Source organism: Poecilia latipinna, unplaced genomic scaffold (assembly GCF_001443285.1).
Source record: "Poecilia latipinna isolate Pla-1442-1.1 unplaced genomic scaffold, P_latipinna-1.0 Scaffold1001, whole genome shotgun sequence".
NCBI classification, from domain to species: Eukaryota; Metazoa; Chordata; class Actinopteri; order Cyprinodontiformes; family Poeciliidae; genus Poecilia; species Poecilia latipinna.
Window position 1 is genome coordinate 70,203 of NW_015113617.1, and position 16,183 is coordinate 86,385.

General features: G+C 36.2%; 1 protein-coding gene and 2 long non-coding RNA genes across 3 annotated transcripts; 1 reads left to right on the top strand and 2 right to left on the bottom strand.

The window, feature by feature from the left end:
* Positions 1-3,378: 3,378 nt before the first annotated feature.
* On the bottom strand, positions 3,379-4,798 carry LOC106958620 (uncharacterized). Its single transcript, XR_001427186.1, has 2 exons — positions 4,681-4,798; positions 3,379-4,192 (listed from the first exon to the last, which is right to left on the bottom strand). It is a non-coding gene; the product is annotated as an uncharacterized LOC106958620 (long non-coding RNA).
* A 176-nt stretch (positions 4,799-4,974) lies between these two features.
* On the bottom strand, positions 4,975-6,400 carry LOC106958622 (uncharacterized). The gene is made up of 2 exons (XR_001427187.1): positions 6,158-6,400; positions 4,975-5,013 (listed from the first exon to the last, which is right to left on the bottom strand). It is a non-coding gene; the product is annotated as an uncharacterized LOC106958622 (long non-coding RNA).
* Positions 6,401-8,899: 2,499 nt separating this feature from the next.
* nppc (natriuretic peptide C) lies at positions 8,900-12,751 on the top strand. Its single transcript, XM_015050604.1, has 3 exons — positions 8,900-9,155; positions 10,074-10,368; positions 11,734-12,751. Exons 1-2 carry the CDS (start codon positions 9,063-9,065, stop codon positions 10,344-10,346), a joined length of 366 nt encoding a protein of 121 aa, XP_014906090.1. The 5' UTR covers positions 8,900-9,062; the 3' UTR covers positions 10,347-10,368; positions 11,734-12,751.
* The last annotated feature ends 3,432 nt before the right edge of the window (positions 12,752-16,183 follow it).

Below are 16,183 nucleotides of genomic sequence, written 5' to 3' on the forward strand. Positions count from 1 at the left end.
ACACACTGATTTGCTTTGAACATCATAGAATGTATTTATATATAGATGTCTGAACACAGCTTGGAGAGCAGATCTCATGACAAAATCTGTAATAATCCAGAAGTGATTGAAGGAGAAAGAGGAGCCTTACTACTGGGAACTTGATTAGATGATAAGTGGTTAACGTTTCTTGCCAACCGCCAATAAATTTCAAGAAAAAGAAGAAGAAGATGACAAGTGGCAGGTGGCTGATTGAGAAATGATGCAGCTGACAGAGGAGACCAGACAGGCAGGCTGAGGGAAGGCGACTAACAAACAAGATAGGGGCTGGGGAGGAAATAAATAATATTAACCAAGGCAAAACAGTGATCAAAGTAAAAGCAAGAATAACTAAGCTAAATACAGCAGAGCCAAGTAATCAATAAGATTTAGATTGAACATAAATTAAACAAATAGTCAGAATACAAAACCAAAGAAAACTCAAACCAAACATCCAAGATCATGACATGCACACTAAAATGTTCTGACTTTGAAAATAATGGTAGGACGATCTGCGACAACACTGTAAGATAAAGACAACTATTCATAATATAACATTCATTTTCAATCAGTTTATTTAGCAAATTAAACCATTTTAAGCAGCTGCATTTTAAGAAACAACTAGCCTTTGTGGTTGTGCTGACACATTCCTTGTTGCTCTTTAAGCGGAACAAAGTGGTGACCTCACATAAAGTGTCTGCAGCCCTGCTTTTTCAGTTCAGCTGATGTTTGGTTGTGTCAGTCCATGCATGCAGCTTGTCCTCAGACATTACGACAGGAATGACTTCAAAAGACTTTTCAGTTGCAAGTAATTGTATTACACCCCTCTGTGTTAAGTGATTCTGTTTTTAAACTTTAAAAACAGTCAGTCCAGATCTTGCAGTCTAGTAATTGCTTTGCTCTTTGGGTTTACTTCACAGACAGCCACATGTCACTTTTATGAGATCTTCCTTCCTTACAGTAGCTCAGTAGGTTTCGTTCTTCTCAGAACAGCTAACATCTATGCTTAACCTTTTGTAGCATTCTGCAGGAGAGGCATAAGTTTAGCTTAGCGCAAACTCAACACCCTATCACTGGGTTGAGTTTCCATGTTTGATGTACCCTTCGTCACTGGATTTGTTTAACACTTTCAGCATTTTGAAACAACTGCAACACAAAGTGTAAGGTTCTGTTGAGCTCATAAATGATCAATATTATAAGTGACTCACTGCTATTTTTCAAACTATTTGCACCTAAATCACACACTGGGGAATATGGGTCTCAAATTAATCAGGGAAACATTGCATTAGCGTGTCAGTGTTTTAGTGCAGTGACATTAGCTTAAGGACTCGCCATTCACAAGCAAATTACTTGCAAGCTTATTATGTGGTTATATATTTGTGCTGCACAGTCCTGTTTCCATGTGGCTTTGTCACAGCGTACGCCACCCAAACCCCAAGTATGGATTATTCCACATTGGCTGAATAAGTGGCCAACCTTACAGTGGCTAAAAATCTGTTCCAGTCATCACAAATGTGTGGTATTACAGTAAACACAGAGCTGTCTGCTCCTAAAAGTGAATATTTTTCACTTTCATGGCTTTAGTACAGTTTGGGTTGCAAAATAGATGACCATTAAAAAAAAAAAAATGAAATAATTTGCACACCTTTACATGTGTTTAGAGCAATGTCCATATGATATGCTAAAGTTGTTGGCACTGTCTTGCTAAAATGAGCAAAAATTTCCTTCAAAAACTACCATTCAGTTAGCAAAATATGCTTCTTCAAAGATGATCATTCAGTGTAAATGGCTTTTTGCCCTAAGTAGACATGGACTTTTCTTTTAGAGTAGATTTTGATTTCTCCTTTGTTCAATACAGCAAAAAATGTTGCCTAGAAATTATAAAGTTCCTGATGCAATGCCACATGATAAAGAAATTTTGAGTTCATTTCAGACTGGCACAGATGATCTCATGTCAATTCTTTTGTTTCTTTAAATATAATCTCAGTGTGTGCAGATCAATTTTCATTATTGGATTTATGCCAGTCTAGTTTCATTCATAAAATAGAGTTTAGATCTTGAGAGTCTCATATTTTTAAAGTAACTTAACGCTGGATATGCAATTTTATCCCAATTATAAAACCCCACAGCTACTTGCATATTGACACATAAAAACTTTATTTTTCACTGCTCCTTTTATAAATGTGTTTCAAAGTCATCTATACAAATCTTGTGCTCAGTTGTTTGCCTGACATTGTATTTTTTTTTCATTTAAGTGATTTTCAGTGTTTTTACTCAATTCAAACATAAATGTTTTGTTGTTAACTAAATAATGTATGAAGTATTAGAATTCTTCAGACAAATTACCTGTCCAAACATTGGTGACATCTGTACCTTGTCCATGCGCATTTCCAGTTATTTCTGCTGTAAAATAAATTCACTAAACAAATAACTAAACAATCCTCATGGTTCAAATAACAAAATAAATCTCTGTAACAACAGGTTATTACCCCAAAGCCTCTTTTATTTTTATTTATGTAGGCACTGAAATCTTTTCTTACTAAGACATTAAACAATTATGAATTCTTTTTTGTGTGTGTATGTTATTTTGGGCACACAGTTAAATATGTGCAAACCCACATTTACCAATTAAAAGATTGGAATACTTTTCAAATTAAAATTGTAACATTTGTCCTGTGGAATGTTTGGAATTATTTTTAAGCAGAAATAAGGGGTAACACATAACTAACAATTAAAACCGATCCTTTTCTCATCCTATGTGCTTTGAAGTGACTATGCTTTTTCCAGTTCATCGTTCAGCTTTTTCTTCATTCGTCATCTCTCTGTCTCCTCAAAGCTCATTAGTATGTTTTGGTTATGGAATTACAATAAAGACACTAGTGCATGCTTTGGAAGAAACAATAAAACTATATTGTTCATATGACTGTATTCCACTTGTGGTTATTTCATTCTTCTAACATGAACAGTGAAACAATATTATGAAAGTTTCCATCAATTTTGGATAACTCACCTCACATGCTGTTACGCCAGCATTAGTTTTGGCATGCACACTTTATTTGTTGGCATGTTACTGACTTGAAAATTAAGTTAACTTATTGAGATGTAAAAATGACTAGTATAGATCATTTAAAGAATCTCACTAAGAAATATTTAGGATTTTCTTTCTCTATTTCTGTCAACAATACAACTTTTTTTTTTTAAAGAAAAGGTCCTAAAACACTCCACAGGTGTGCCTTTATTTAACCCAAAGCTTATGAACTTACCTATCTGAAGCTTAAAAAGCCACTACTTTGGAGTGACATTAAGTCACTCCAAAGTCATTTAAAAAAACTATTTTGTATTATTTTTGAAACAGAGCTATTTCATCTGATTTAATGTCAGACAGCAAGGAAGAAAAAGATTGTGTCCCTTACATGGCATTTGAAAAAATCTGGCTTTAACTGTATCCATCCTTTTCCATTAGGTTCAAGCATGTTATGGCAGATGTGAAATCCGTCAGAGCAGTTTTGTAAAAGGCATTAAAATTCCACATGCAATAAAACTGTTATTTATAGGGCCATAACAGGCTTGTAGCTTTACTAACACAAACACCAAAGGAGAAACCAAGACACTGAACTCTCCCATACACACTAATTGAAGGGTCTTGTCCTTCTGTAAGCTTGCATTAATGCACAATTAAAGTAAGTTAGCAAATCTAATTTAAATTCAACCACATGACAGCTAAAAATCACTAACTGTAAGTTAGCACATAAGAGTATTTATTTTAGTTAAGACAGATCAAGAATGATGAATAACAGGCAAAAGCATCAGTACTCGCCGGCAAGCTGTGTGATGTCATTGGGAAAATCGTGTAATTACAAAGCACAAACCTGTGACATAGAAGCTGTGGTATTAAGGAAGAATGTGTCACACACTTGTTAAGATTTTAAATAAACTAATTAGTAATCAAGAAAAAATGTTTGGCTGAAAAAAAAAATATGAACAGAAGCTGAAGCTGATGAAAATAGAGGTCAAAAATGAATTTGCTAGATATGAAGTGGCTCCACCAACAGAGTGAGCATTTTCACTACCGGTACTTTACCTTCACGTTAGTGAAGACGAGGAAGCTTCATTTTGTTCTGGAGCTCGTTAGTGAAGATTCTCCTTCTTCTGCCATTTGGCATTTGTCCCTTCACTGTAAGAAAAAAGAATAAAGACTTGAGACCATTTTTGGACAAAATGTGAACCTAATATACTTGCTGCATAGCAAGTACGTTTCAAAGAGAATTATGCGGACCAAATTTAACTTGTACTTGCTGCAAATATGAACAAAAGCATCAATTTGTCATTCAGATGTATGAGAATCTAGTAACGTCAAACCAATACTTCAATCAAGATGGCACCAGGGTACCTGGCACGCCATCTGACTCGCTTTCTTTACTTTCTTATTTTTGCTTTATTTGTGTATTTATGCTGTTACAGTGCCTCAACAGTTTATGTTCATTAAGCACTTTTGGACATTAAAACGTCAATGGATCTACATTTTGGATATGGTTTGGGAAAAAGGAATTGAGGCTTCCACTTTTTCTCTCATGTCCCTACTGAACTGTTGGGTTAGCCACATGCCATTCCGGAGAGCCGATTACCTCAAAGACGTGGTAAATGTGAAGGCTCAAAGCTTACCTGGCATTTCTTCACCATCCGGTAGGCGGCTTTCCTAGGCTTGTGAGGTATTGTTGTTTCCTAGTTGCTGGATTCGCCTTGCTCTTCCGGGGATGTACTCTTCTCTCACAAACACCCAGGGATCCGAAGTGCTTTGTTTAAATTCAAGATCCGTCATGAATTTTGTGAACTCTTTGTTCCAACAATGAGGAGACAGACTGTTTTAGTCCATTGATTTATTTTTTAGCTTGAACACAAGATGCTACTGACCTGGTTTGATATGTCCCTCAGGTTGTTCCATGTATATTTCTTTTGTCCAGGTGTCCATTTAAGAATGCAGTGTTGTCGGTTATTCTGGATGGCAAAGTACAGTATACGTATTGAGCTAAAACTTGCCACAGGTGAAAATGTTTCAACTGCATGAGCACCATAAAGTTGTGAGTAACCTTTGGCAACAAGTCTGCACTTGTATCTCTCTCCTTCTCAATCACTTTGATGCTTGACTTTGAACCCAATGACCCGATGACCTCTTTGCCCTTTGGTAGTTTCACTAGAACCCAGGTTTAATTTTCTAGCAGTCACTAGAAACTGATGCTTCTTCCCATTCTTTTACACTTGGACTCTTTAATACTTCTTTCAGTGTGATTGGTTCTGTTACAGAACCAACATTAGAACAATGATCAACAGTCACCATTTCTGTGAACTCGTCATATCCATATCTCTTTGGAGCTCTTCTAATTCCTCTTCCTCTTTTAAGAGTTTCATAGACAATGATGTCATCATCACTTGTTTCCTTTTCTTCTGAGATGGTAGTCACCTCTTTCTCTGGACAGGAAATGTCCACCTCATGTTTCCAGTCAAAGTCTGATTCATTAAAGACTACATTTTTGGAATCAGAATTCTTCTCTTTTCTTCATCGATCAGACAATAACCTTTAGCATTGTCTGTATATTCTCAAACCTGAACTTCACAGCTTTCTTGTCTAGTTTTCGTTTTTCAGCGTCTGGGACATGTGCTTAAGCAACACAACCAAACACTAACCTGACTCACGTCGGGTTTTTTGCCAGCCCATTGTTGGTAGGGTGTCTCTTGCTTCAGAACAGATGTTGGCAATCTGTTTTGTATGTAGGCTGCTGTTGCTAGTGCTTCACCCCAGTACATCTTTGGTAGCTTAGCATGAGACAATATGCGTCTCGCTGCTTCGTCCTGTTTTTTCTTACTGCAACTCAATTTTGCTGAGGCGTATGATGTACAGACATGTCATGGTAGATACCTGGAGCCTTCAGATATTGTTTAAAACTCACTTGAAATGTACTCCCCTCTATTATCTGATCTCAGTCTTGCAACTATGTGTCCACACTCATTGGACAATGAGTGTCCAGTGACACTCATTGGACACTCTGTCCATTGAGTGTCCATTGGACAATTGTCAGTGAAACAATATAGTACCGGAGTTTGGTAGCTTGTTATTAAATACAATTGATTGTAGAGTACTCACATTCAGCACTAATATGGAAAATACTCGTATCCCTGTTTCTCGATTTCTGCCCGAGTTTGTGAGTTAGCATCCGGAATTAGCATATATATCACTCTCCGTTCTATGTACAATAGTCCTCTGGTCCGTTCAGCTTGTCGATATTCATCTTGTCATTCATTGTGAATCCCGCAATTCTGTTTGTTTGACTCAAAAACGTTTCTAACAGAACTTTTTTAACGACGCACTGGGGACCTTAGGCCTTTCAACGTGTTTTTTCTATTCTCTTCAGAAAGGAATAGTACAACTGCAGTACTCAGAAGGCACAGCAGATGGCAGCATAACAGTCTTTCCATTAGCCACTGAACAAATTACTGCTTCACATCAACATATCAGTACATCTACTGATATACCCCAGAATAAACTAAGCTAGTATAATTGAGTGTCATAAAAAATGAAAGTTTTAAATCTAGCCCGAAAAGTAGACTAGTGGACTAAAACTGGGAGCTGGTTCCACAGCAGAGAAACCTGATAGCTAAAAGATCTGCCTCCCATGACCTTTTTGATTTTGATGTGTATTTACTTTTTGTGAGAAGTCTAACTGAAATTTTCTATAGAACCATTTGATGCAGAGTTGCTATGTTAACTTCTTTTTTGCAGTATTTATGAATGATAAATACTGCTGAATGATGACAAATGTTATTTTTCCCTTGTATGTATTAATAATGATGAACCAAAAGCATTCTACTCATTGTGTAATATAATCAGGAAAACAGCCCTGAACCCTAAACAAATGAAATCAGTTGTTAACACTGGATGAATATAATTAAAGTAATTCTGATTTTAGTGCTAATTGCTGTTCTAGTTTATTCATTAGTTATTCACAGCAAAAACATTGGAGTGCCATTGCTAATAATTGAGTTTAATTTGAAGCTATTTAATTTAGGCTATATACATGTAACAGACTTTTGGGGGAGATTAAACAGAGAACAATATATTTTATGACCTTTTTATTTAGTTTCAGCAGATGCATAAACACACTTAAAATGACTGCACACAAATGTTCTGCAATTTCTCTGCTTTACTTGGATTTTTTTTTGTTTGATCTGCTCAGTTTTTACCAAGTTTCATTCATTGATGCTTACCCACCAAACATTTGGCTACATAGAACTTTCCCCTGTCAACACAGCAAATGCTGCCACTGTGTGTTCCAAACCGGTTGCTGCCTGACACTCCTGTTCCTCTTGTCACTTTGTACCTGCACAGCTTCATTAATACACACTCAAATAAATTGAAGTTGCAAAATTTAGATTTTTTTTTTTCATTCCTTAGCTGTCAAACTCACAGCCCCACCCCTCAAATAAAACTTTACTATGACGTGTTTAGAATGTACGAATTCCGTCTCTAACTTGTTGATTTCATTAGGAAGCTAAATTTACAAGCATGTCTATTCAAAAGACTGGTATTGGCTCTTAACAGATGTGCTTCTGTGCTACCACTGTAAAACAATCTAACTTCAAAGTCTCTGCTTTAACCATTCATGTTTTTTTGTTTGTTTTGTTTTTTGTTTTTTTATGAAAGATTAATTACAATATTTCAGACAAACATCCATGATATGGATTCAGTGTCCTTCATGCTGCCATTAAAATGTGATTGAGATCTGTTAAAGCAGATGGTGGGGTGAAGAGATGACGGTATTTATCATCTTGCCTTTAAAATATTCTCCAGTGAATTTCTTAATAGCACATCAGATGGTTTTATGACAAAACTCTTAACTTTTAATCTCTGGGCCTGTGAGGTAGAGAAAATCTGAACAAAACTGCATTAACAACTCTATCACAACTCTTATCTCAACGTTGATAAGGACATCTTTACTAATCTTTCATCACTGCTACCACACTGTAAGCCGAAGCAATTAGGATAGATACTTGATGAGAATCTATCCTAATTGTCTGCCTTAATCATATAAATAAACATAAGACTGGAAAATAAATGTATTTTTGCATGTTATCTGGTTATTTTCTAAAGAGCCCTAGTAGAGGTGACAAAAAAGTATGTCTTTGACTTTCTGAGCAAGAAAACCTGAAAATCACATCTGCGATTATCTGCTGTTTAGTCTAAACCTTCTTTTATTTTAACTCTCCCTCAAGGTTATTGAAACAGATGCCTTTGATGGTGATGTCATTAGCCTACTCTTCTTTATGTAGAGATGCCTTGTGTGTTGTAACAGTTTTTTGTTTGTACTTTGTCCTTTTTTTCTTTGTGAAATCATATAACTTTGTATTTTCCTATCCAAGAAGTTTAAATTTGCTCAGATGATTTGCCTTTAGTGCACAAGTCTTTAAATGTATCTACTAAAGTCACTGAAAAAGACTTAATACTTAAATTCTAGCGGAAAATTTAGCGTTTTATTCTTTGTGCCTGTGTAAATTTTTTGTTTTGTTTTGGGGGTTTTTTTGTTGGAACTTTTTATAATCATTGTTGCATTTTCATGGGTCCTTCACCAGGACGTCTTTAATCTTATTTAGTACCAATTCGGCTAGGGGCTCAAAAGTTAGAAGTAGGGGGATTTTTTTTTGACAGGGGATAGACGATATATCATTTCCTGTAAAGCCTCGATGACCAGAACATTGTATCATTTAATTAAACCCTGACATGACGTGCTCGGAGGCAGGTAGCGAAAACAAAGAATTGGCTTGAAGGAGGACCATTACGCAGGTTGTCGTGACATCATTGAGGGCTGGCTATAAAGAGCCTAGGACTGATGCGCAAAATTAGAAGAGCAGTTCAGAAGCGTTGGGGTGAAGGACGCGTTCAATCCTGTTCAGTGGCTGACTGACTAAACCGACCTTCCATCTTCCTAAAGAAGAAGAAGAAGAAGAAGAAGAAGAAGAAGAAGAGGAGAGGAATCCCTGTAAGACTTGACAAAATGAACTTGTCCTACTTGGTTGCTTGTGGACTTTTGGTCAGCCTGCTTTCAGAAAAGATGGGAGCAAGACCTTTAACTCAAGCGCAACAGAAGGTAAGCCGGTTGTATCTCAAATGATGCTTGGTGTTGCATTTATGCATGAACAGTTGCTTTTTTTATTTGAGTCCAAAAAACAAACAAACAAACAAAAAAATGCGTCAGATATTAATTTAGTTCACGTTTGTCATTCTGGAAAAGCTTTGTTTTCTCTTTGTTAATAAGCTAAAACTTGCCCAAGCTTTTTGCGTTAAAGCAGTTTCTTTTTGTTGTACTAAAATAATATTTTATTCTGTAACATAATTTGTCAGCATTTTATTTAGAAGATAGCAATTTAAAGAGGTGTTAAATGGTATTTCACAATTTAGTCATCAGCAGGTACCGATGGTTCCTTTTACATTTATTCCCGACTTGAAAATGTATCTGTTGGAATCTGTTGTGTGCGTAAAATCAAATTATAATAGTGGCAAAGGACTACACTAACTAGATAAGTTATGCAGTCATATATCCGTTATTAACAAATAAATAAATAACCAGGGTGAAGTGGATACCAAAGTCCAGACTAAATACCGTTCATATGCACCTGCTTCCCAGTCTGGTAGTTTTATTAGAACGCAGTGTCACTTAAGAAAAATTAAAGTAGCACTTATATGCGACAGGGGAGATTTATAGACTAGCTGTGATTCAATTAACCTCTAATCTAATAACTGCAATATTCTCTTTTGGGGTGGAATTTGAAGCCGTTATTCCCGAAGGGTATAAAATGTTGAAATATTCCCTCTAATGCTCGCCGTTTATTTGAATATTATACTGTATTGAGGCTTACCTCAAATGGTGTAAAAATATGTAACCTCTGCCCGAACAAGCAGTATATATTCTTGTTGTTAAAGTTATAAGAGGTTTGGAAAAAAAAAAAAAAGAAGAAGAACATTTGCCGGAGGGATGCATTGCTCATCTATCTTGTTCATCTCACAGTCACTCCGAAGTTTGCTGGGTGAGGAACTAGCGGAGATCCTGGAGTCAGATGAGAGGGAGCGAAGGATAGATGCAGTGCGCTCTCGGATGAGGTTACTGCGAGATTTACGCATGGATACCCGGGCCAGAGGGATGTGGGCACGTCTCCTCAACGACCAGCCCGCAGCGAGGAGGCACAAGTCGGGAAACAAGAAGGCGGGCTCCACGTCACGGAGTGGTTGTTTCGGACACAAGATGGACAGGATAGGGACCATCAGCGGGATGGGCTGCTAGGGCTCGGAGCTGCGAAGAGACGGTGAGTTCATGGGGCATCCCTGCTTTTTACACTTAGACGGAACCGGAGTAACCTCCCAGATAGAAACAATGAGGAAAATCTGGAATAGTTTTGAATAAATGTCCAAATATACGACAAAAAGACAAGAAAACGATAACATGTTTAATGTTGAAATAGTGTTTTAGGACACTTCCATTAACTCAGAAAGTACACTGAGGAAAAACATAAGAAACTATTAGAAGTGTTCATACCTGGGAGAAAAAGTAAGTATGTTCTACAAGGTCAGACAATGTCCTATATATATATATATATATATATATATATATATATATATATATATATATATATATATATATATATATATATATATATATATGTCAGGATAATACATGATGTCTGAATTCACATGGTTCATAAGGCAGTATGTTCTGATCTTATGCAATAACAGAGTCTAGAACAAATGGGCATGATGATACTTGCATTTTGCAATGAATTCCAGTTTAATTCAGAAATTAGTTGCATGTCAGGAGTCACTCTCAAGTGTGTTATTGTGTCATAACTGTGTGATTAAATCCTTGTTATTAAACCACCTGGAACATAGGAAGATTTTAAGCCCCAAAGGAACCAAAAAAGATAATGTATCAAGTTATTAAAATAATACATTTTCAACCACTGCGATGCTTTCTTCGAGGACGCAAACTGTTTGCCGAAAAACTCCCTTAAACTAGAGTGACATATAGGGTGCAATCCTGTGGGTGCTTAGGAAGTCCACTCTCTTGTTTCTACTCATAATCGTGAACGATCCCATCTGTTTCATTTGGAAAAACAGCGGCATACATCATGTTTAGGAAGTGGAGACGACAAGGAGGGATGGAGGAAGGAAGTGGCGATGTGGACGAGCACGTACACATCCATGCACTGTCTTGAAAACGAAGCACCCTGCAGTGGTCAGATTCTTTCTGGGAAAGCCATTTTCTCCAAACCCAAGTGTTTTGACCAAAAGCAGGGAAGGGGCTGTGTTTGTGAATGAAGTAATGTGGAAGCTAAGGTGACACACAATTAGTCCTAAGGGCTGGGGCCTTTTTGTGGTTGTGGTGAAACAGTGAGATCCAGCGTGGGGACGTGAGAGTTTATGACTAACTTGGAAGTGTTGGTCACTGGTTAACACCCAGAAATGTGAAAGTTTGTAATGTATTCCCAGTTCAAGAGACCAGAGTAAGATCGTTTTATGGAGATTAAAACCAACAAGCATGTTTGGAAATCCCCAGGATGATGAGCAGCTGATGAATAGCCACTTAAAATTACAGGATAAATGATAACGTGTTGACGAACCAGCCTCTGACAGTGCTTATAAGATTTTCTCTCCTGTTTCTCTTCCTTTTCTAGGTCTTTGGACGATGGGTTTGGACAACATAGGCTGACTGTGTTGCCACCTGAGCGAAAAATGACCAACTGATATGATTTTCGGTACGAACGAGCCCACAGCCAGCGTTGGGCAAAGACTGAGAAGACAATGCTGCAGAAGCCTCATCACTTTATATAAATAAATATGAATATATAAATAGTAAATATGCAGGTATATATTCATCAATGTATGCCATACAAAATGGTCTACAAATACAGAGATGCATAGTATGACGTTGTGGACAATGGTGTAAAAACTAAAAACCGCAAGAGCTGTACATTGTTGCTGCTGCTGCTGCTACTGTACATTCAAGTACTTCATTCACTCCTGCGTTAATGTATTTATGTTTAAAATATTTATATGTTTATAAAAGAGATATTTATAAATCTGAGTGTTATTTATGTAACATTTTTGAAAATGGATGCAAACTGCAGGTCAATTCTGTTTTGTTTCCTTTTACTTTTGTCTTATATAGTTGTGAATGTTTTAAGAAAAAAAATATGATAAAAATGAACTTCCATGTGCACATGCCATCCTTTCTGGGCGTCTTGTGTCTCACTAATGTTGTGAAAGAACAATTAGACATTTAGTGAAGAACATCAATAAGCTGAACAACAAGTAGGAAACATTTCACTATTTTTTTTTTATTTTTACTATCAGTGATTAAATAAGCATTAAACAAGATAATCCTAAAGTTAGTTTCTGCAGTGTAAGGGCTATTTTACTCCCTTTTTGGTACCTATCTTAACTCATGTTTTATAATAATTAGACAAGTTAGTTTTTGTCCATCCACCCATGCATTTTCTATACTTGCGAAATTCTTTCAGCGTTGAGAGGGTGTTGGTGCCTTTCTCCAACCGTTATTGAACAAAAGGCAAATGTACTATGGACCAAAGTATGTTAGCTAAATAGATGTAAAACTCACTGACTTTTCACAAATTCAAATTCTTATCCTTTATCGTACTGGAAAAAGGATTAAAGGCCAAAGTTCTAGTTTAACCCATGTTCACTTTTATCTTTCTCAAAATTGGAAAAAGATAACATTAAATTCCATACTATTCCAGAATTTTCAAGAATCATTTGAACCCTGGTGTTATGCATCCCACACTAAAACATTTTTGCCTCTTTCAACATTTTTGGTTCATCCTTTCTTGCATTCAGCATGCAAGATTGTGATGTATCGTCACAATCTTTTAACATCTACGGTAGATTTTTTACTTTTAGCTACAAAAATTGCTAAACTACCTTAAGAATTGTGATCTGGATCAACAGGACTCAACTATTGGATGTTCCTTTATCTTTGTCACGTGTTTTGTAAAAAACAAATTCACCTGAACCCTCAGAAAAAACACACACACTTAAACTATCCTTGAAGCAAATTTTGCCCATCACAGATACCTCAGAGATAAAAAAAAAAGTTATGCTGGCTGTCATAACTAGAAGATTGCAACCTCAGAAAAATATATATTAGCAATATCATGTAGCAGCATGAATAAAAAGCCAACTAGTGTGATCCCAAATCTTTATTCTTACTAAAGAATACTCCACCCTGCCTTTTAACTCAGCTTATCATTAACTTTTAGGGATATTTAGGGGAATGTATTTGGCGTCGGTAGGTTTATTGGGTAGAAAAGACGAAGAACTAAGTTTCTAAGTTTTAATTGCTGCAATGTTTGGAACTTGGATCCAAACCAAATCTTTACTGCTGCAACGTCAAGTTATATAATGGTGGTAATAATGATTAATGTCTCTATTTTTGTGGCACTTGTCCCAAAATTTTTTTTCCAAGGTAGAGGTGGGAAAAAGGAGGGGAGGAGGGAACAAAAAACATTTCCACGAGGTATTCAAAACTTACGAAATAAGTGCAATGTTCAAAGAAGCAAATAATCAAAGAAATAAAATAACATGGAAAGATATAAAATCAAGTCTATGAAAGTGTTTATAGGAAAAATGTGAAAATAAATGAGCTGCAGTATAAGTCTCTGAGAAGGGTAGTTTCAGTCTTGTGAAACGATCAGATTTAGATGTTACTGGAAGTAAATTTTTGTAAAAGAAATTGAATAAATTATTTCCAAAAGGTTCTGACCTGAACATTATCGTCGACCAATTTTAATTAACAAAATTATAACTCTGAAACCATGATTAAATGTTTCAGATTATAATTGTATTTTGTATTGAACCTATTTTTTTCTTTAAAAAATGCTTTTCATTATACCACAAAAAAATTGCACTCATTAGTCACTTTAATAGGTACACATTTACTAGTCAAGTCATAAAACAAATAAGACAATCATGTGGCACCAACTCTATGTCTTTAGGCAAGTAGATATTATGAAGATTGTTATTGAAGAACAGAGTAAGCATCATGAAGCGCACCATGTCACAAAGCTCAAATAACATAAACATGAGTACACTGTATTCCAATGGCCTCCACAGTCATCAGACCTCAATCTGACACCTTTGTGATGCGGTGGAACAGGAGATTCAAACATCACAGACGTTCAGCCAACAGGTCTGCTGCAACTGCGTGATGCTATTGTATCAATACAAACCAAAATCTTTGAGGAATTTTCCCAATACCTTGTTCGGTTTTTATATCACAAAAGAATCAGCACCTGTCAGAACAGAAGAGGGTCCTACTTTGTACTTGCAATGTGTACCTATTAAAGAGGCTCTTTGGTCAATGTCTGTGATATTGTGTTCTATCATGTCACCTCCACTAGAGGGAGCTGGAGAATAGAATAGTGACGAACCAAAAAACACCCATCTTCAATATAAAAACTACATGCTTTTATCAGGACGATTTAATTTCAAGCAAAATGTTACACAGTTAAATCATGTCATATATTTCTATGCATATAACCTAGAAAAGGTAAATACCATTTAACAGAAAGTGTAAAGTGTTTTTCTCAGATTCCTAAAATATTTTCAAATGAGAAACTTTGCAAGAAATGTGCAATTTGGACACAGTGTGAGAGCATTTTTTTTCCACACAAGAGGCAAATTAATTAACTCTAAATCCCATAATAAACTCCAGTATAGAATTTATTACCTGTGGGTACAACTCTTCTCTTTTTGTCGTCACAATTAATTTTCTTTGTCGTCTTGGGCTGAATGAATATCTGCAGCAAATTTGATGCTGTTGCTAGAATGTGATTCAGGCAATCAACAATCTTAGAACTTAGCTCCATTAGCGATGGTCAATGGAAAACGTCATTGACAATATAGAGGAACAGTGACATGATTTTCCAAGTTTAAATCTCCCAATGAGTAATTTGGGTGGCTGCCCAGAAATAATGCGTCTGTTTGCGATAAAGAAGGGAGACGCATAGAAACCTTTGGGGTGCATCTATTTTTCTCACTAATGCCTTCATTTGTTGGGTTCACTTGATTTAATCCACCAGAGCAACACAAGTGTAAGGGGAAGTGCTTTGAAAAGAGGGCGCAGTCTTGTATGCCCTCTAGATTTATCTTAGGAGCTCTAGTGAGGTTTGGTTCTGTTAATGTGTCTCTGTAGCATTGGAATGACGTCTTTATACTCTGAGATGGTTTCTCAATGTCTCTGATGTCAGAAAACTTGCATATGGTTTACTGGCACAGAAAGCGGCAAAGATAATGAAAAAAATCCAAATGAGTTTGGATCAGCGTTTTTACAATAGCCAGTATATTTGTAAAATTAGAGAATGAAAACTTAATATATATAACTTGCTATATATATTTCTTAATCTTTAATACAAAAGTTACAAAAGATAAAGAAAAGCACATCCTTAGCTATGACTCAGATTAGTTTGAGTGAAAGATGTAAAATGCAATGCTGCCTCTGTGTGGTGTTCAGTGTTAATTACTCCGATGTGCTGTGACATCTCCAGTGATTCAACAAAATAAAAGTTACTTGGTTGGTATCACACAGATTGCTTCCACCACCAACAGCACTAAATAGAAGGAGCTAATCTAGGTCATGACGTCACTGTAATTATTCTGGAGGGCTACAGACTTTTTGGAGTCATTGAAAACAAGCACGGCCTTTTGAAACAGGATAAGCTTTATAATTAAAAATCTTTCTGAATGCTCTTTGAAATTCCAGGAATAAAGTTGCCCCTACACCTACCAAAAGTTAACATTGAGTCATTTTACTTAAGCAAACCTGAATGTGTTTTATTTTATACAGACTAACAGACAGAGCAAAAGGCAGTGGTTTGTAAAACATCTTAACCAACAAATATCTAGACAAAAAAGATGTGGTGTACAATTAGCTTATGCTATACAGACTTGCACATTTAGAGACTACTCAGTCAATTTGGATGGATATCTTACCACAGGCTCTCAGTCTGTTTTAGGACTGGACTTTATCTGGTTCATTCTAACACGTATGCTTTGGTCTAATCCATTTCATAATAGTTCTGGCTAAATGTTCATGTTTCAGTCTTACAT

Coding starts and splice junctions, on each gene's coding strand:
- nppc (XM_015050604.1), top strand. CDS start 9,063: ATGAACTTGTCCTACTTGGTTGCTTGTGGACTTTTGGTCAGCCTGCTT. Junction 9,156..10,073: donor TAACTCAAGCGCAACAGAAG/GTAAGCCGGTTG, acceptor TTCATCTCACAG/TCACTCCGAAGTTTGCTGGG.